Consider the following 20,066-nt stretch of genomic DNA (forward strand, 5'->3'; position numbering starts at 1 on the left):
ACGGAGAAGGATCCCTGTAGATGATCTTAAGGTCGGGCAGGTACATATGGGAGGAGGCGTTCCTTCAAATAACCTGGCCCCAAACCGTTTAGGGTTTTAAATGCCACATCATGCTTGGATGGTGGGGTAAGACTGGTGGCTGTGTGACAGCCGTTACTGGGAGGCCCACCGCATGAAGCCACTGAGGTTCATCTCTACCCCAGATTTTGCCCCTGCTCTGATGATCCCCCCACAAACTCCTAATTTTGCAGTCTGTAAATGGGACCAAGACATGGGTGGGTGGTGGTGGGATCAGGCCAGCCTTTGCTGTGACCTTCACTTGAAAACTGCTGCTTTTATCTTACCTTACATTCTTCACAGCAGAGTCCATAAAGACAGTCAATGTTTGCTTTTAGTTTACAGTTCTCTTTGCAACAGCCATGTACTCTGCAATCCTGCAAAGGAGAGGAGACACTCAACTCACCAACACCTACCTTTACCCAACACTGTCCTTTAAATGCAGTTTTTAATGTTGGAATAAAATAATAGAATTGGGAGTGAACTCAAAAGTCATCTACCCCAATCATCTATTTATTTATTTATTTTATTGCATTTTTATACCGCCCAATAGCCGAAGCTCCCGGGGTGGTTCACATCAGCTGCTGATGGAAGAAGACATATGCAGGTTGCTTACCTGTAACTGTAGTTCTTCGAGTGGTCATCTATGCATTCACACATATGGGCTCTGCGCCTGCGCAGAGACCAGACCGGAACCTACTATAGCTGAGTGGAACGTTTTTGGCGGGAACCCCTCCCCCCACGCTACCGCGCATGTCCATGGGGTTCCCGCCCTTACCTCAGTTTACAGGAGTCCGACATTGTGCCCCCATAAACATGAGTGTAAATAAAATAAAGTACATTCCACAATAAAAACAGTGTCATTTATAAGTCTCACACCACCGAGTGGGGATGGTGGGTGGGTTGTGTGAATGCATAGATGACCACTCGAAGAACTACAGTTACAGGTAAGCAACCTGCATTTCTTCTTCGTGGTCTCTATGCATCACACATATGGGCGAGTAGCAAGCTGACATACCTTTGGAGGTGGGTTGGTGCATCATCTGAAGATCTCTGAAAGCACTGTCCTCCCAAATGAGCAGTCCTGCCTCGCACGGGTGTCCAAACTGTAGTGCTTGACAAACGTGGATGGAGTGGACCACGTTGCGGCTCTACAGACTTCTGCCAAGGGAACACCTCTGGTGAAGGCCACCGATGTTGAAACAGCTCTGGTGGAATGAGCCGTCACAGGTCTCACTAACTCTAATTTAGAAATAGAGTAGGCCAATTCTATTGTCTCCACTATCCAGCGTGACAACCGCTGGCAAGAGACAGGGAGTCCCTTAGAAGGCTCACCATAACAAATAAACAATTGCTTTGTTTTCCTTAAAGTCTCTGTTCTGTCTTTGTAAAAAGCAAGAGCCCTTCTTACATCGAGAGTGTGCAAGGAAGACTCAAGAGGTGTAGTTGGATTAGGGAAGAAAGCAGGTAAAGTAATATGTTGGGACAGATGAAAAGTAGACACTACCTTAGGTAGGAAGGCTGGATCTGTGCGTAGCACAACCTTATCCTTATGAAAGATAGTGTATGGGACATCTATCCTAAGAGCTCTAAGCTCACTTGCCCGTCTTGCCGATGTGATGGCAACTAGAAAGACAGTCTTTAAAGTAAGTAGCCTAAGGTCTGTCGAAGCCATAGGCTCGAAGGGTTTGCGTGTCAGTGCTTGCAGCACAACTGACAGGCTCCATGGTGGCACGATACTCTTCACAGTCGGTATCGTGTTCTTCAGACCTTTTAGAAATTTCTTCGTTGTTGGATGGGTAAAAGGTGTAAACCCATCTACACCTTGGTGAAAAGACGTAATCGCAGCAAGGTGAACCCTGATGGATGCGAGCTTAAGTCCCTGCTGGAAAAGTGTCAATAAATAATTGAGGATGAAAGATAAGTGGCAAGATTCTGGTGTTTGATCTTGTTCTGAAGCAAAGTTCCGAAATCTTTGCCACTTTGCTGTATAAGCCTTCCTTGTGGAAAGCTTTAATGCTGCTAGTATGATATGATCCACAGTCAAAGTTCTGGTACCGGAGGAGGAGTGGTTGCTATCCTCCATGCAGTCATCTTGAGGGTCGACAGATCTGCGTGTCGAACCCTGCCCTGGTGTCGAGATAGGAGCTTCGGTATCGACGGGAGCCTGATGTAATCCCCTCTCGATAACCGAAGGGCGTGAGGAAACCATGTCTGTCGAGGCCACCACGGTGTGATGAAGATGCAATTGGAGTTGTCTATCTGAATCTTGGCTACCACCCTTGTCAGCAGTGGGAAGGGAGGAAACATGTACAGGAGATTCCCTCTCCAAGTCCTGGTGAAAGCGTCTCCTAGAGAGCGCTTTCCTCTTCCTGCCCTGCTGCAATACTTGGCGCAAATTGTATTGTCCTCGGTAGCGAAGACATCGACAGCAGGGCGGCCCCAATACCGAAAAAGGCTTTCTCGCACTTCGACGTCGAGCTCCCACTCGTGGTCGACATGGAATGACCTGCTGAGGGAGTCCGCAACGACGTTCTCCTTGCCGGCTACATGGACCACAGTCAGGTAAGTCCTTCTCTTTATGCACCAGTTCCATATTCTGAGTGCAGAACGGTTCAGAGGGTGTGATCTTGTTCCACCCTGCCTGTTGATGTATGCCACCACCGTGGTATTGTCCGTCGCGATCAAGACATTCTTGCCTTCGATCATCTGTGCAAATGCTTTTACCGCATTTTCTACTGCCAGGAGTTCGAGATGGTTGATGTGATGCTCCCTCTGTGATCGAGGCCAACGACCCTGAGAGGTTAAAGAGCTGCAATGGGCTCCCCATCCTTCTAAAGATGCATCCGTCGTGATCGTTACCGAAGGCGCGTCTTGTTGGAATGGAACGCCTTCGAGAAGAGTCGACATCGAGAACCACCATCTCAGGGATGCCCTCACTTGCTTCGGTATCGAAAGGTAAGTTCGTCGAGCATTGTGTCTGAGGTCGAAAGTCCTCAAAAACCAGGCCTGCAAGATCCTCATTCTGAGTCTTGCAAATCTGATGACTGCCGTAGTAGCTGCCATCAATCCTAACAGTCTCTGAATTGTCCATGCCGAAACCTTTCGGCGGCTCTCGGTATCGATGGCTAACTGCTGTAAGGTGTTCGCCCTGGTTGACGGTAAGTATGCCCTCCCGTCTCGAGAGGATAGGGTTACCCCTATGAAGTCCAATCTCTGCTGTGGAGTCAAAATGGACTTTTCGTGGTTGACCCACAGCCCCAACGAGTCCAACAGGTTGAGGGTGGTTAATATGTCTAAATGGAGAGCCTCGCTGTTGTCCGCTACGAGGAGCCAATCGTCCAGGTATGGATAAACGTAAATGCCTTTCTGCCTTAGGTGGGCGCACACCACCGCCATGACCTTCGTGAAGACCCTCGGTGCCGTCGCCAATCCAAACGGAAGAACGGTGAACTGGTACTGGGATGCACCGATCGAAAACCGAAGGTAAGCTTGATGCGACTTCCTGATGGAGATGTGGAAGTACGCATCCTTCAGATCCACCACTGCGAACCAAACTCCTTTTTGTAGAAGCTGCAGAATAGAAGTAACCGTTGTCATACGGAACTTCCTCGGGGTGATGAACTTGTTCAGTTGTCTTAAGTCCATGATCGGTCGAAGACCTCCGTCTTTCTTCGGGACCGTGAAGTAACGAGAGAAAAATCCCTGATTGAGTTCCTCTGCAGGTACGGAAGAGATGGCTCCCTTCGATAGTAAGGTCTGTACCTCGAGCAGCAGAGGAGGGGATGGAGTCGTTACTTTCACGCCGGAAAAAGGAGGAAGGGCATCGAGCTCGATGGCATAGCCCGACTTGATGATAGTGAGCACCCAGGAGTCTGTTGTAATTGACTCCCATTGATGGTACTGGGGTGCTAAGCGGTTCGCAAAAGGGAGTGGATCTGGGGCCGAAGAGTCAAACCCGCTGCTTCTTACTGAAGTCGGGCTGCCTCTTATCCTGCTGATATCTGCCCTGGTAGGGTCTCTTCCTCTGCAACTGTTGTTGTTGCTGGCGAGGCTGATGTTGGTACTGAGGCCGGTATTGCTGGTGTTGTTGCATTGGCGGCCTCACCCATCTCTTTGGCCTGTACTGCACTGGAGGAGCAGTGAAACCCATCTTTTTAGCCGTTGTTCTGGCTTTGTAGATGGAATCCAGTGTTTCATCGGTGTTAGTATTAAAAAGTCCTTCGCCATCGAATGGCATACTTTCTATCCTCCACTTGGTTTCATGGCTTAAATTAGCCGATCTGAGCCACGCATGTCTCCTCAGAGATATTGCGCCCATCATCGACTTCGAATGGCAGTCCACTTGGTGTCGTGCCGTGGATAACTGCTGCCTGGCGATGGCTGAGGCCTCATTTTGAAATACCCTCGCCAGCTCCTTCTTGTCCTCCGGTAGGTGTTCACATAAGGAACCCATCTTTTCCCACAGGAAAAGTTGGTACCTCGCCATCGTCGCTTCGTATGCTGACGCCCTAATGCCTAAAGAAGAAGAAGAGTAAATCCTTCTACCAGTCTGGTCTAATTTTCTGCCTTCCCTATCTACTGGAGCCGAATGTGCCTTTTGTGATTGGCCTTGGGCTGACTCAACCACAATGGAGTTAGGCTTTGGATGTTGCACCAAAAACATGACGCCTTCCTCTTGAATTCGGTAAAGGGTCTCTAATCTTTTAGACGTAGCCTGAGTTACAGCAGGTGTCTTCCAGGATAGTTGGGCTGTTTGCTTCAACGCATGCGGGATGGGAATAGCCAGTCTCTGGTTAGTGGTAGATTGGAATACATCATAAATGGGATCCACAACCGATTCGTCTGTTTGCTGGATATCTAATCCTAGAGCCTGTGTCATTCTAAGCATATGGTCAGAAAATCTGACCATATCGTCCGAAGGAGAGGAAGGGTCGTCATCGTGGACCTCATCCTCCGGCGAAGGCATTGTTGGAGTTGCAGACACCCTCGACTCCGAATCTGAAGGGTAGTCTTGCTCAGGAGAAGACAATGTAACCACTTGCAGTTGAAGTTGTTCCGTCGGTACCGTGGGAGCTGCCCCGGTCGACGCCGATGGCTGCATTCGTTGCCGAGGGGTAGACACCCTCGAAGCTTGATGGTCAGGTGGTGAAGGTAACCGGCACACTCTTGTCATAGGTGGCGGGTGCGCATAATACTCTTCCTGGGGACACTGTCGATCCGGGAAGTAGCGCTGAGGACGATATCGGTCCCATTCATAGTCTTCAAATCTTGGGTGAGGATCGGAGTATCTAGAAGCTCCGTCCCATTCACGGCGAGGTGTCAGTCTTGGAGATGGTTGCAGTGGGACCAATCCCTGCAATGTTTGAGGCCTTGTGGGCTGTTGGAAAGAAGCCGCTGACGCGGAATCTCTTAGTTCGCCCTCCGAAAGGCTGAGCGGGCGCGTCGGTACCGTGGCCATCGGCACCGACTGAGATCTCGATGCCGAGGGAGGCCTCGACATCGACGCGGTCGGAGCAATGGGAGGCGTGGAATGACTCCTAACTGACTCCGCCGCTCGAGGCGACGCTAGGGTGGATTTCTCAGCGTCCCTCTTTTTCTTCTTCTTCTTCTTCTTCTCCAGCTCCGAAGAAGGTTTAGGAGTTCTGGCTTTCTTTGAAATCTTTTTAGCCATAGAACTCGTCAAAGACCGGCCAGGCGTGAGGGGTATCTGTGCCCTATGAGCTCTGGCTTGCACTTCAGTGCTGCGGTCTGCTGATTTGTCGGTAACGGGCTTACGGATTGCCGTTTTTTCAGTAACGGGCTTACCAACTGCCGTTTTTTTCATAGTGGGAGCCTCCGTGGCCTTGAGAGCTTTTTCCCACAATATAGAACGAAGTCTGTCGGCTCTGTGCTTTCTAGTCTGTTTTGTGAACGACATACAGTGGTGGCAGGCCTCCACAACGTGTCCTTCTCCCAAGCAAACGAGACAAAGGGAGTGCCCGTCCGTCGGTGGAAGTTTCGCCCCGCACCTGACACACTTCCTAAACGGGGCTTTTGCTGCCATACAGGCCTCAAGCGACCGAAGTCGCTGAGGGAAAACTATCTACAATAATTTTTTTTTTTTTTTTTTTTTTTTTTATATATAGATAAAGAAAGAAGTAAGAAGAGTCTTAGGAAAAGATTGAAAAGATTTTAAAGAGAAGATTAAGTGAGTTAACAAGAAAAACGCTAGAGGTTCGGTTAAACTGGTCTATGCACGATGGCGGACGACGAAGAACTGAGGTAAGGGCGGGAACCCCATGGACATGCGCGGTAGCGTGGGGGGAGGGGTTCCCGCCAAAAACGTTCCACTCAGCTATAGTAGGTTCCGGTCTGGTCTCTGCGCAGGCGCAGAGCCCATATGTGTGATGCATAGAGACCACGAAGAAGAACCACAGAATTATAGTTGGAAGGGACCACAAAATGGCTTCATATACTTATTTATTACATTTCTATCCCACCCAATCAATAGCCGAAGCTCTCTGGGCAGTCTACAACAATTAACTATGTTGTGAACTACATTGTGAACTATGCCATTGAGTGTCCGCCAAACTGCCTTGAAAATTGTTCAGAGGGTGAAATGGACCTGGTCATCTGGGTATTCTATAGGGGTGTGTGCTGCGCACCGAAAATCTGGGGGTCTGATGGACCTCCGATGGGCCTCCAAAATCGCGGTATGTTTAGGGGGCGGTTTTAAAACAGCTGGAAATCTGCGGTGGAGTTAGAAGATCATTCAGAGCCCCGAATAGGTCCGTAGATATCCAAAGGTTTTTTAGGCAACATGAGGGCTCATTTCACATTGATGGACAACTAAGGCCTTTGCTAGACCACGGCTCGCCCCTGTGTGTCCAGATGACACACAGGGGATCCCAGGCTCAGGCAGGGGTCAACCCTCCCTTGCCCTGGGGTAATGGGCTCCAGTAGTAGCCCGGTATTTCCCGCAGCCTCGGGCTAAGCCCAAGACCGTGAGCATGTAGACCGTTCCACTGCTTTTCCCGGCTACCGCAATTACTCGCGAGTAGCCGGGGAAAGCGGCAGATGGGGCGCAGCGTTCCACAGGAGCACTGGGCCCATCAGGGCAGGGTGGGGAGATCAGGGGTGGGGGGAGATCAGCATCAGGGGGAGATCAGGGGGGTGCGGGGATTGGGGGAGATCAGGGGTGGGGGGAGCAGGGAAATGATTTGTTTTTTAAAAAACAACTTTACCTTTCGTTGTTGGTGTGCTCCTGCACACCCAGCCCTTTAAGAATTTTAAAAAATGGCGGACACGACGGGGTTTTCCTGCAGCCTGTCGCGTCTGATGTCTGGATTGGAGCGACGGCCCGCGCTACTTGTACCACAGGCTCGCCCCTCCTCCTGCACAGATTCCCAGGTAGGTCTAGCAAAGGCCTAACTGAATACTTCCATACTAGGAAGACACTGTTGCTCAGGGGTGAGGGAGAGTAGTTTTGAGGGCTAACCAATAGCCATAGTCTCCTCCCTGTCCCCCTTCCAATCACAGTGCTTAGGGGGAGGGATTGCAAAAGATATAACCCATTTTCCCCTGCCCTGGAACTCATTCATTTGCTAGCTCGTGGAGTAAGAAAGAATCCAAGTTCTACTCCCCATATGCACTTCATCTTCTGTCAAGAGAACTTTCAGAACTCTCAGAAACTAACCTCCTACAAAAATCGAAGTCCCCCATGTGTATTGACTTGGTACCATATGTTTAAATTATGGGAGCTGTGTCTGTACTAGAATGAAACTACAAGCAATTTTCTTTACTTCTTAAAAACTTGATGTTGGCTGAAAGGAAGGATTTAGGAAAAATGGCTCACATTATGAAAATAATGAAAACCATTCCATGTAAATGAGTTGTCCCAGGACTGGCAGGCAGCGTAGATCCATACAGTTTCATAAGCCAATATTAGGATACGGAAAAGAATCTTGTGCCAAAGGCTGATCTGTGTACTGCAGTATAGATGGAACTCGGCCAGGCATAAAGTCAAGAGAAGAAGGGGCGGCGAGAGAAAAGTTTGCTATTGCTAGTACTAGTATATCTCCTGTTTTGAAGTCAGGACTCAAGTTTATATTTATGTTTGTTCTTGTCTGACCTCTCATAGGGAGAGCCCTCCCTCCCCCATTTCACTCGATTAGAGCAAACAGTCAGGGAACGCAGCAGCTCTCTATTGTTATAAACTGAAGATGCACAACTGTGCATCAGCAAGTAAAGGATAAAGGTCCTGCAAAGTTGTGTGTGTGTGTATTGGGGGAATGGTTTGAGGGTTGTTGTTTTTTTAAAAAAAAAAATCCTAAAAATCAAGGGATGAAGGGATCTGCTTTAAACTTGGCATGGCTAAAGCTCTACTTAAGAGTTACCACGGTGCCAAGTTTCATCTCTTTATCTTTAAAAATGACAGAGATGTATGCATTTTTGTTAATTCCCATTGATGATAATTCCGCAGTTCTCCAAAAATGGAAGGGTTTTTCGATGAGTAATCACGCGGACCCCCTCCAAAAATCAGAGCGGAGAACCCACTCAATGGAGCTCTGCCCAAATTTCGGGGAGGAGCAGACCCACTCTGCACACCCCTAGTATTTTATAGAAATGCCATCTCTCTGAACCAACACTAGTCGTAGAGTAAACATGCACTGCTTTCATTTCCCAAAGGAGCTCCCTGTACCGGGGGCTTATGGGATAAAGCAACTTGAAAGTTTAAAATAGCAATAAATATATAATTATTTTAGGGTTGTGGCCTAAAGCAATTTTTAACTGCCCCCTCAGCAGACCTACCCTAGTTTAATCAAGAAATAGTTTTCAAATGATAGAGATTTTTATTTATTTATTTATTTTATTACATTTATATACCGCCCCATAGCTGAAGCTCTCTCGGTGGTTTTCAGAAGTTAAAACAGTGTACATTAAAAACAAGTATACAGAATTTAAAACCACCAAGAACATAAAAACAACAATAGCCTTATTTATTTATCTGAGATTTTAACATTATATCTCATAGGTGAGAGATAGTTTATATTTAATACATAACTTACACTGGGCCCTCTGAATGTTGGGAAGTTGCTACCTGTTAATGTACTCCTGATCCCTGATTCACTCTGATCCTATTAATAAAAGGACAAATTATGGCATGTCTCATATTAACCTTTTTTTAAAAAAATCACTATAATCAACCAATGTGCAGAGGATGTGATGACCATGGTACAGCATTCCAATCAAAACAAATGACTTCTAGTAGTGCATCCAGTTTATAAATTATTTTAAATTCTAATTTTTTTAAAAAAAGATACATAATTTGATTTAATATTTGTAAGCTACTTTTCCAGCAACAAATTTGAGCTCAAAGCAACTCACAAGTATAAAAACCATTAGAAAAGTAAAAATTTGTCGTATCACAAAATAATCATATAAATAACACAGTAAGTAACACATCAGCAGAGCAAAGGAACTCATTCAACAAGCAAGAAATACAGTGTATGAGTCAAACTCATTGATCAGAAATAGATGCTTAGCACTAGCCGTCTGGGAAGGACTTTCTTCTCTCAATGCAACGGGTGGAGTAGGCTTTGCTTGGGCCTTGTTCTCCTTCCAGGGGCACAATGCACAGTCTTTACTCAAGGCTGCCACCCACCCATCCAGACAGCAGCTTTATTTATTTATTTATTTATTTATTTATTGCACTTATATACTGCTCCCATAGCCAGGGCTCTCTGGGCGGTTTACAGAAATTCTAAAATTAAGATAAAAACGAGTATACAAAATTTAAAATTCTAAAACACAGAACATACACACATAAAGCATTAAAAACCGTTAAAAAAAAACTAAACATGTGGGTGAGTAAGATGTGCCGCCATATGCCTGGGCAAAGAGGAAAGTCTTAACCTGGCGCCGGAAAGATAGCAGCGTTGGTGCCAGGCGAGCCTCGTCATAGAGATCATTCCATAGTCTGGGGGCCACCACCGAAAAGGCCCTGTCCGTTGTTGCCACACTCCGAGCCTCTTTGATACCTTCAGCTACAAGGGAGGTGAAGCTGATCAGCTGGTCTTACTCAGCCCTGGACGGAGCACACGCTCCTTGATATTAATCTCAGTGTGCTGGAGGTACGTTTTGTGGACAGGTAATTTCAGAAATAAAAATCAAAGGACCTAATCCGTTAATGTTTCCATGGCTTATGGAGCGCCGGGCCGGACCAGGACTTCATGGCCTCCATGACTATATGGGGCTGTCTCAGTTTGTCATTGGACTAACCTGTGAAGCAGGTCATTGCCCTTCACATGGACCAGATCTACGCCTGGTGTCAAATCATTACAAATGTGAAATAAAAAGCAGGAAATAAAAGTGGTACATGGTATGTGGACTGTGCCCCAACAGTTATCAGTGCACTTCAATACCGCTATAAAGCAGTAGTGTAGATCTAGCCTTGATCTTTGCTCCAAGCTATCCAACATGGTAGCCATCACTACGTCTTGTGGTACATAAAAACATTAAAATCGCATTTAAAATACAACGTTAAAAACAATTCCAATTCTGATTTGAGCAATACAAGGAGCAGTAAGATTGAGCAGCAGGGGAAAATGAACGAGTGCATTTTCAGGAGGCGTTTGAAAGATGTCACATTTTTTGCCTCCCAAACTCCACAGGGGAGAGTTTTCCAAAGGGCGGGCACCGCTACCAAAAAGGCCCACCATTGTGTTACTGCATGGCGACCTTCTATTAATTTCAGAACGACCAGCAAGGCCTCCTCTGACAGTCTTAAAGTACTGGCAACACCTTCAACCTTGTGTTTCATCTTGACGTAGGGTGAAACACAACTGAACTGGTATGCTGTACATGAGGAGAGAATATCAATCGATCATTTCTGACGGTTTGCAAGCAATCTTTTTAACAAAGTTATTCACCAAGTAGTCCTTAAATTGTTCTCCATTGCTTTACCTGTGGGTGGTCCCATTTCGCTGCCCACGTGACATAGGCATGGGGACACAGCTTCACTATTAAAAAAAAAATGTATCTGTGGCGTTACACCACACAAGTCAGTTCCCTAATGTATGTCTAAATTTATAAGTCTATTATGTTTAGACTGTTGGGTGGAGATTGAATTTTTTAGGAGGGGGGGAGGATATATAAGGGAATGATATATATATATAAGACATGGTAGCACTCTTCAAATACTTGAAAGGTTGTCACACAGAGGAGGGCCAGGATCTCTTCTCGATCCTCCCAGTGCAGGACACAGAATAACGGGCTCAAGTTAAAGGAAGCCAGATTCCAGCTGGACATCAGGAAAAACTTCCTGACTATTAGAGCAGTACGACAATGGAACCAGTTACCTAGGGAGGTTGTGGGCTCTCCCACACTAGAAGCATTCAAGAGGAAGCTGGACAAGCATCTGTCAGGGATGCTTTAGGGTGGATTCCTACATTGAGCAGGGGGTTGGACTGGATGGCCTTGTAGGCCCCTTCCAACTCTGCTATTCTATGATTCTATGATTCTATGACTGAGATGATAAGGGGGGTGTTTTTAAAGTACTTGGGTTTGAGGGGAGAATTAGAGGATCAGGGTAGAGAGGGTTGTCTTTTGAGTGTAGCGTGCAGATAGTCAGTTGGTGTATATTAAACAATCCTGATAATAAAGAAAGTTCAAGAGTGAAGGTGTGAGAGAAAGCGTGTATGAGAAGAGAGAAAAGATTGGATGAGAGGTTTTGACAATGGTCTGAAAAGTTTTATTATGAAACAAAGTTTGTGAACACTGAAATAAATTTTTATTCAGTTTGTTTTACTAACACAAAAATGCCACGTGTCTCCTTGGCATTTATCATCTGCAGATATATAGATCTAAATATAGATCTAGATCTAGATCTATAGATATAGATATGTAATACCCGCTCTGACATTAATTCACCATCAGCACATATAATTCACAGTGCATTATTTTATTCCTGAAATCATTCCTGTTTAACCCCTTTCTCCACATAGTTTGTAGAAAGGTGGTGTTTGTCCCTCACCTCAGGCTCATAAAGTCGTGGCGCTTAGCTTGAGCAGGGAGTGTCCGCGGACAGGCCTGCGGTAAAGAGAATCATAGAATAGCAGAGCTGGAAGGGGCCTACAAGGCCATCGAGTCCAACCCCCTGCTCAATGCAGGAATCCACCCTAAAGCATCCCTGACAGAGGGTTGTCCAGCTGCCTCTTGAAGGCCTCTAGGGTGGGAGAGTCCACAACCTCCCTAGGTAACTGGTTCCATTGTCGTACTGCTCTAACAGCCAGGAAGTTTTTCCTGATGTCCAGCCGGAAAGACCTGTCTAAAACCCCAGATTCCCACTGCCAGTCAGTGTAAACCAGGGCAGGCAGAAAGTAGAACACCAGATGATTTGTGCTTCAATTCCCAGCATTCCTGAGCATTGGACATGCTGGTGGAGGCTTCCGGAAGCTGAAGTCACAAACATTTGGAGATAAACCTTCTGCTCATCCCTGGTATAGGCAAAACTGAGCTGCATAGACCAACATTCTGACTCAGTATAAAGTAAGTTCCTATGTACACATATGTACAACAAGAATATATTTGCTTTAGAGATAATTTTTACAGCTGGTGTTGACTCCTCAACAATTAAAACCTACCAGGTGAAGTAATGTGTGTCAGGGGATATATATCTATATATCTTTAAACTTTGATACGGTTAATATCAACTCTTGTGTACCAAATTAAAATGTACAATAATAATAATATAGTCAAAGGCTAGATTAATTGAAATAGCAACAAAAATCTAATGCAGCATCCTTTGCAACAAGAAATAGTGCCATTTTAATAAGATTTCCCCAACAACTTACAGTCATCTCTCTAGATTGTGGGTGAATAGGAAATGAATATTGATTCTCTGGTCTTTGATTCCACTGTTCAAAAAGAAGAAAAGAGTTGCAAAATATTTTACTTGCTTTGCTTTTTATATTATTAATTGCTGTTAGTCGATTTACTGTATAGTCAGCCAATTAACTGTCTTGACTTCTAACCACTGAATTCATTTAAATGACTTTACATGCCAAACCAAGGGTTTTCCTTTCCCCCAGTTATGGAGATGGAGAACACCAGGAGACCTGGGGGAAACAGGGGCCTCAGGTGAGATCAGGGCTCCTGTATCTTTAACAGTTCTATTGAAAAGGGAATTTCAGCAGGTGTCATTTGTATATTTGGAGAACCTGGGGAAATTCCCTCTTCATCACACCAGTTAAATCTGCAGGTGCCCTGCCCTCTTTTAAATCTGGTCACTCTAGTATAGCTCCTGCAGCTTTAACTGTGGTGATGAAGAAGGAATTTCTCCAGGTTTTCCATATATACAAATGACACCTGCTGAAATTCCCTTTTCTATGCAACTGTTAAAGATACAGGAGCCCTGTCCTCTTTCCATAGGGTCACCCTAGTTTACAGCTCCTGTTCATTTCCTCTGTATCGTTTATAAAGTGTGACTAGCATCTTGGCAGGGGTTTAGCCTCAACAAATGTTGGGCACTTACTTACGAACAAAAGCATTACATCAGGAACATGGTCCCCATACAAAGCCTTGAAGACTCTGAGGCCGAATCTACACCCGCAGCCCTTTCGCAACGGAGGAGGGGTGATTGCCACTTTGCCTGCTTCTGCGATCTACACTCACGGGGCACGCCCAAGGAAAGTTTCCCACAATGACAGGAGTGCTGTTGCGGGAACACGTGTGCCCCATTACAGAGGTTCTGCATGTGTATTCGGAGAAGTGGGCAGGGCTAGGGAGATGGTTACAGGGTACAGGATTTTTTTAAAAAATTACTTGTAAGGGATGCGCACCAGCGCAGATACACAGCAACACATGGGGGATAGGAACTGTTGAATATGCGCTCCTGCGCAGATACGTAAAAAACCCACACCTTGGTGGTAAAACACATCGATACCCATGCACACGCCCCTCACAGCTAATTGGCTGTTTGCTGATCCTGGAACTCACGGTGAACAGCAACGACCTCGCAAGGGGGGCGGCACACCACAAATGTTCCTTGCAATGGACGCGAGAGAGCCGGAAAAAAACCCTGACAAAGGCCATTTCTACACCGGCCCGGTGTAGGGGGGGGGCGATCCTGGACTTACCTTCTTCCGCATTCATCCCCCATGTCCAAATGGCCAGCGCAACATCGAGAATGGGAGGAGGGACATTGTGCAAGAGGCAGCCATTTTTTAAAAAGCGACAGGAGCAGGAGCGCACTCGCACTTCATCAAAAGTTAAGGGGGGGAGACCCGACCCCTCCCCCCATGAGATTTCTCCTGGCATGGCTCCTTCCTCTGCTGCTCCCTGCTACTCGTGGGGAGGAGGGACAGGCGGACACACCTCCCGCGGTCTCAGGACGATCCCAAGACCGCAGGAAGAATCGGATTTCCCCAGGGATTATTTACCCCTGGGAGAACCCGCACTCGTCCCCCCACCCCGCCTCCGGGAGTCCCTGTGGGTCATTTGGACGTGACCAGCCCACGAAATATTCCAGGAAAACAGAGGTGGAGCCGAGATCACTGCAGGAGCAGGTGAACGTCATGTGGCCCGTTAGTAATGAATGGGATACAACCCTGCAAGAAATGGCTGGTGTAGACACCTCCTTAGTAAGGCCAAAGAACAACTCTGCGTCATGTGGAAGCGACTGGTAATGAAGCACAGCTCTTCAGCATCAGGTAAAAGCTCCCATTTCCCCCCCCCCCCCTTAGAATGAAGCATCTTAAGGTTACCCACATGCATAAAAAAAAAAAGCAGCCTAGTCCAGGTGAGCCCTTCTTGCAATTGCTTGCATCGAGGATGAAACTGAATGGCATCCGGCAGCTATGCAATGTTAGGGTGACCATATTTTGGAAACCAAAAAGGAGGACAACATGGTCGCCCCCCAAGGGGGCGTGTCCAGCACCAAGGGGGCGTGCCCACCCAAACATAGCCTTGGTCACATGTCTGATTTTACAGCACACATTTAAGACAAATCTGTTCTACATAACACCTTAATGTTAAAATCACTGAAATAAAGAACAAGTGAGAGATTCAATGTATCTGAAATTAACTTCACTCACTCCTACTTTTGTAGGTTTTGCTGTACTTTGAAGCTTTTGCTATACTCTGTGTGCTACATTCTCCCCTTCCCTCAAATATCTTTTCTGGCTGTATCTTCACTCATTGCAAGCTACTGTCGTTGTTAACAGGGTTTGCTACTGGCCCCAGATCTGTTTCAAATTTGGTATGGCTAAAGCTCTACCTAAAAGCTATCATGGTGCCAACTTTCAGCTCTTTATCTTCAAAAATGACAGTTTAAAAAATATTTTTAAAACCTCATTTTTAAAAAAATTCCTAAAAAATCAATGGATGAACGGATCTGTTTCAAATTTGGTGTGGCTAAAGCTCTACCTAAATCCTATCAGGGTCCAAAGTTTCATCTCTTTATCTTTAAAAATGACAATTTTAAAAATAATAATTTTAAAACTTCAATTTTTAAAAAAATCCTAAAAAATCAATGGATGAACGGATCTGTTTCAAATTTGGTGTGGCTAAAGCTCTGCCTAAATCCTTTCATGGTGCAAAGTTTCATCTCTTTATCTTTAAAAATGACGATTTAAAAAATAATAATTTTAAAACCTCAATTTTTAAAAAAATCAATGGATGAACAGATCTGTTTAAAATTTGGTATGACCAAAGCACTTCCTAAGAGCTACCATTCTGCCAAGTTTCATGTCTTTATCTTAAAAAATGATGAAGTTATTAGCATTTTTGTTAATTCCCATTAGAGCTGCTCTCTGGAAAAAATCCGGATTTCCCCTCCCCCCTCCTGGATTTGCCATCAAAAACCCCGACAAATCCGGTCATATGGTCACCCTATGCAATGTCAACCACTTGCATCCCACATCACACTGGAAGAGGCACTACTGTGACCAGAACAATCACATGACATACCGCAACATCTGACACGGGAAACAGTCTGATTCTAGCAACTTTTCATCCAGTTTACCTGAGGGTTTTGCTTTTTCCTTGAAGGTTTCGTGAAAAAATTCATAATTCCAGGTCCATCTAATTCCTGATAAAGGAAGAAAAGACACTTAATGCTCACCAGCTCTTTTGTGACTTTATTAGAAGAGTGTTGGCTTGAGGGATTTGCAAAACAGAATTCTGTGGAGACAACGGGCACACTTTATACCTGCGTATTTCAAGCGCGCTGCATTTCTGGGGCAGGACCCCCTGTCAGGGTGAGACTTTGGAACAGCGGTTTCTGGGCACCACTCAGCAGAATAAGCAGGAGGGACCTCAGGCACAGCTCGGCTGACCCATGGTGTTATTTCTGAGACCTACACCAGCGACTGTCCTGCTGCAGAGCCCAGGGAGTCCAGGGCATTTTGGACAATGGGAAGTGAACCTGTCCTAGCCAAAGGGCCTCTAAGCTGCAAGCAAAGCACGGAGAAGCATCTTTTATCTTCTCACCGGAAGGCTGAGGTTGTGCCCTGGCCACACGTAAGCCCTCAGACCTGGAAGTTTATGCGTATTCTGTGCAGAGAAGGAGGCCACCTTGCATCTCCCTCTTGCATTTTAGCTAGACAGGCGATTTTGCCCGTCTAGCGGAGGATTCAGCGAGGGGAAGGGGAAGAGGCCGGGGTGGTGATAGGAAAAGGCATAAGCCAACCAGCTCCCCACAGGCCCCAGGAACGCCCCCTTTCCACTGTCTCCACGCTCCATTTATGGAGAGGTAGCCAGCAGGGTTCTCACCGCACCAGCTACGAAGGGCGAGGGGCGAGGAGCGCAGCTTCCTGACTCTGTGTTCAGAACCCTGTTTTTGAACTCTGGAGCCAGGAAAGCGAAAAATCCTACGTCCCCATCCCCACCCCAGATCCTGTCTAAGGATGTTTTCTCCCTTCATTGTTTGTTCAGGGAAAATGTCTATCTCACATTAAGACATCTTCCTCACGTTAAGACATGCCCCATATCTATTCAGGCCCGTTTCTCAGGGGTCATTTTCCTATGCTGCTGGGAAGTGTGAGTGAATATTACAAATGAGGATGCAGAGCTGATTGCCTGAGGGTACAATCCTAGGCAGATTAAGACAGAAAAAAGTTCTACAACTCCCAGCATGCCCACCCAGGGAGTTGAAAGACTTCTTTCTGTCTAAATATGCACCCTACGTCTTTCTTCCATAATCGTCTTTTCCCATGCAATGCAGAGGCTGACCCTGGCAGACACTTACACAGTTGGTAAATGCTGTAATATTCACACACATCTTCAGCTACGTGGGATTGCACCACAGGAAAATAGGTCCCACACCACCATGTTTGCAAATAACAGCAGTAAATCATGGGTTAATTAACCCATAATGTTCCATGCCATGTCATTTTGAGTATGCAGCCTCTGGTTGGCACGATTGAAGGTTGCTCTGTGATGTGTGAAACTGGACATTATGGGCTAATCGTGGGTAAAACAGCCCAAAGTTAACCTAACAGCTAATAGTAGGTTAATAGTAGGTTAATTGTAGGTGGCTACCAGGAGGAGGGCCTTCTCTGCTGTGGCACCCCGGCTGTGGAATGAGCTCCCTAAGGAGGTTCGCTTGGCACCTATGTTATATGCTTTTAGACGCCAGGTGAAGACCTTTTTATTCTCCCAGCATTTTAACAGTCTATAAATAAATTTTAACTTGGTGTTTTAAATTTGTAATTTTGCATTGCTGCTGTTTTTATCTGGTTGAGCTTTTATATGGTATTTTATAGTATGGTTTTATACTGTTGTTTTATACTTTGAATGCTTTTAATTTTTGTGAACCGCCCAGAGAGCTCCGGCTATTGGGCGGTATAGAAATGTAATAATAAATAAATAAATAAATAAAAATAAATAAATAATTAACTCACAACTTGCCACTGCTACATTTATTATTATTTATTTATTAATTACATTTCTATACTGCCCAATAGCCGGAGCTCTCTGGGCAGTTCACAAAACCAGAAAGACAGAGATTAAGAAAGAAGGGGTCCTTAATTTTCAGGATTAAACTGGCAGTATTGGCAAGGCATTTCCCCCTAGAAAACAAATCTTCACTCCGCTTTCTATTTAGTTTGGTGCCCCCGAATGGCTAATACTTGACCCAGCCCACATTTACTTTAAGAGCTTTATCACACCAGCGTTATACTGTGCAATCACTGCGAATTGTGTGCAAAGGACTCCGAAGTTTTCCAGTTTATGATCTGCTTTGATTGTGAAGGACTCCCAGGCATCCTGCTTTAATTGTGCTATAAATCCAAAAGAAGTGCAATATTTTGCTACTAGTTTTCGAGCGTATCATTTGTTGTTTTCCGAGCGGCCACTGGGGCACAGGAGCAGGATTTGAAGAAAAATTAAACAAATGCTTACATCTGCGTAAGCTTTAAAGATAAAGACATCAAAATTGGCACAATTATAGATATTAAGGAGAGCTTTAAGCATACCAAATTTGAATTGGATTGGGTCATCCATTGATTTTTTATGATTTTTTTTTACATTTCCCCCCTTAAACCCATTTCCTGGTATCTAGCCGCCCGGTAGCAACAACAACAGCGACAGCTCAGCGCTGTAGGGGATAATTCGAGGGAAACAGGTATGTGGGATGAAGCTCTAAGTGGCTTATAATGCAATCCTATACATTTATTCAGATGTTTTCCCCTGGATTCAATTGGGTTTCCTCCCAAGTAAGTCTGTTACAGGATTGCAGCCTTACTTTGCTCAATGTACAGAATTGAAAAGCTAGCATCACTCCTTGTCCCCAGGAGTAATTCCAGGACTAGGTAACCAGTGTGGTGCAGTGGCTAAAGTGTTGGACTGGGAGTCAGGAGGTCCGGGTTCTAGTCCCCACTCGGCCATGGAAACCCACTGGGTGACTTTGGGCCAGTCACGGACTCTCAGCCCAGCCTACCTCACAGGGTGGTTGTTGTGAGGATAACATGGAGAGGAGGAGGATTAGGTACGCCGCCTTGGGTTCCTTGGAGGAAAAAAGGCAGGATATAAATGCAATAAGATAAATAAAAGACATGCCAATTTTATTCATTCCTCCAGGTGTTCTGAAAGTCTAACCTTATCCTGGCCACAGTCACACTCTTCGTCGTCATCAGTGACACCATTTCCACACACCTTTCTCCTAAAGAGTTTAGTAGGTATGTCAAGCAAGCATTCTTTTCCTGGCTTGCTTATTGTATCGTAATATACCTCTCTGCTGCAGTTACTCAATCTTCTACATTTTCTGCAACACAGTAAATTATTATCCGGCATGGTGTAACTATTTCAAAACTTCCTAACACAGCATAAAACAAAAGCAACAATAGTGAGTTAAAACAATATATCAAACATTAAAACACAGAGACGCTTATAACCTCATTAGGCATCACAGACAAGTGCTTAAACTACGGGGCAGGATCTACACTATTCATTACACCGTTGTTTAAGTGCATTGTTGCGTCCTCCCTTGCTACGTTACAAAATGCAACTTGAGCCCAGTCAATCGAAATACCTTTTCTTCTATCGTTTTACCCCGGCACACTCTTCTTTAGAACGTTCTTCGTTATGCTCATACCGGCTCTGAAGTAAACCTCCTTCTTCCGGTGACTCTGAGCTAGACCTGCCGGGATAAGCCGGCAGGGAGGCCGGGCGACGCGTAGGGACGGGGCCACGTGCGCCCCGAAAGATAAGCGTTTTTTTAAAAAAATTAAGCCTCTGTCCCCTCTTTCACCGCCCTCCCTCCCCCTCCCCCTCCCCCTCTCGCGTTGTGCCAGCTCTCCCTCCCCTAGAAAAGCCCTCACTTGTCCTAATCAGGAAGCAAAGACCATGGTCACGAGACATGACTCTGAAAGAAGGCTTTGAAAACAACGAAAGGTTGGGGCACATTGTTAGTTTTAAAACGATTTTAACAGAAAGTGGAATGGTTTTAAAAGTCAGAAGAAACGTAACAACAACAGCGTCACGTGACTGCTGACGTCATCTCTGCCAACTTGTTACGTTTCATCTAA

At 45.7% G+C, this 20,066-nt stretch overlaps 1 protein-coding gene across 1 annotated transcript in view; it reads right to left on the reverse strand.

Moving 5' to 3' along the window:
- The window catches only part of LOC134399665 (disintegrin and metalloproteinase domain-containing protein 20-like), a 72,190-nt gene that overhangs the window by 22,324 nt on the left and 29,800 nt on the right, over positions 1-20,066 (reverse strand). The window contains exons 5-6 of the mRNA XM_063127747.1: positions 19,138-19,303; positions 345-434 (exon numbers count right to left, since the gene is read on the reverse strand). Coding sequence (XP_062983817.1) covers positions 345-434; positions 19,138-19,303 — 256 coding nt within the window. The remainder of the gene's footprint in view (positions 1-344; positions 435-19,137; positions 19,304-20,066) is intronic.

This window comes from Elgaria multicarinata, chromosome 5 (genome assembly GCF_023053635.1).
Source record: "Elgaria multicarinata webbii isolate HBS135686 ecotype San Diego chromosome 5, rElgMul1.1.pri, whole genome shotgun sequence".
Taxonomy (NCBI): Eukaryota; Metazoa; Chordata; class Lepidosauria; order Squamata; family Anguidae; genus Elgaria; species Elgaria multicarinata.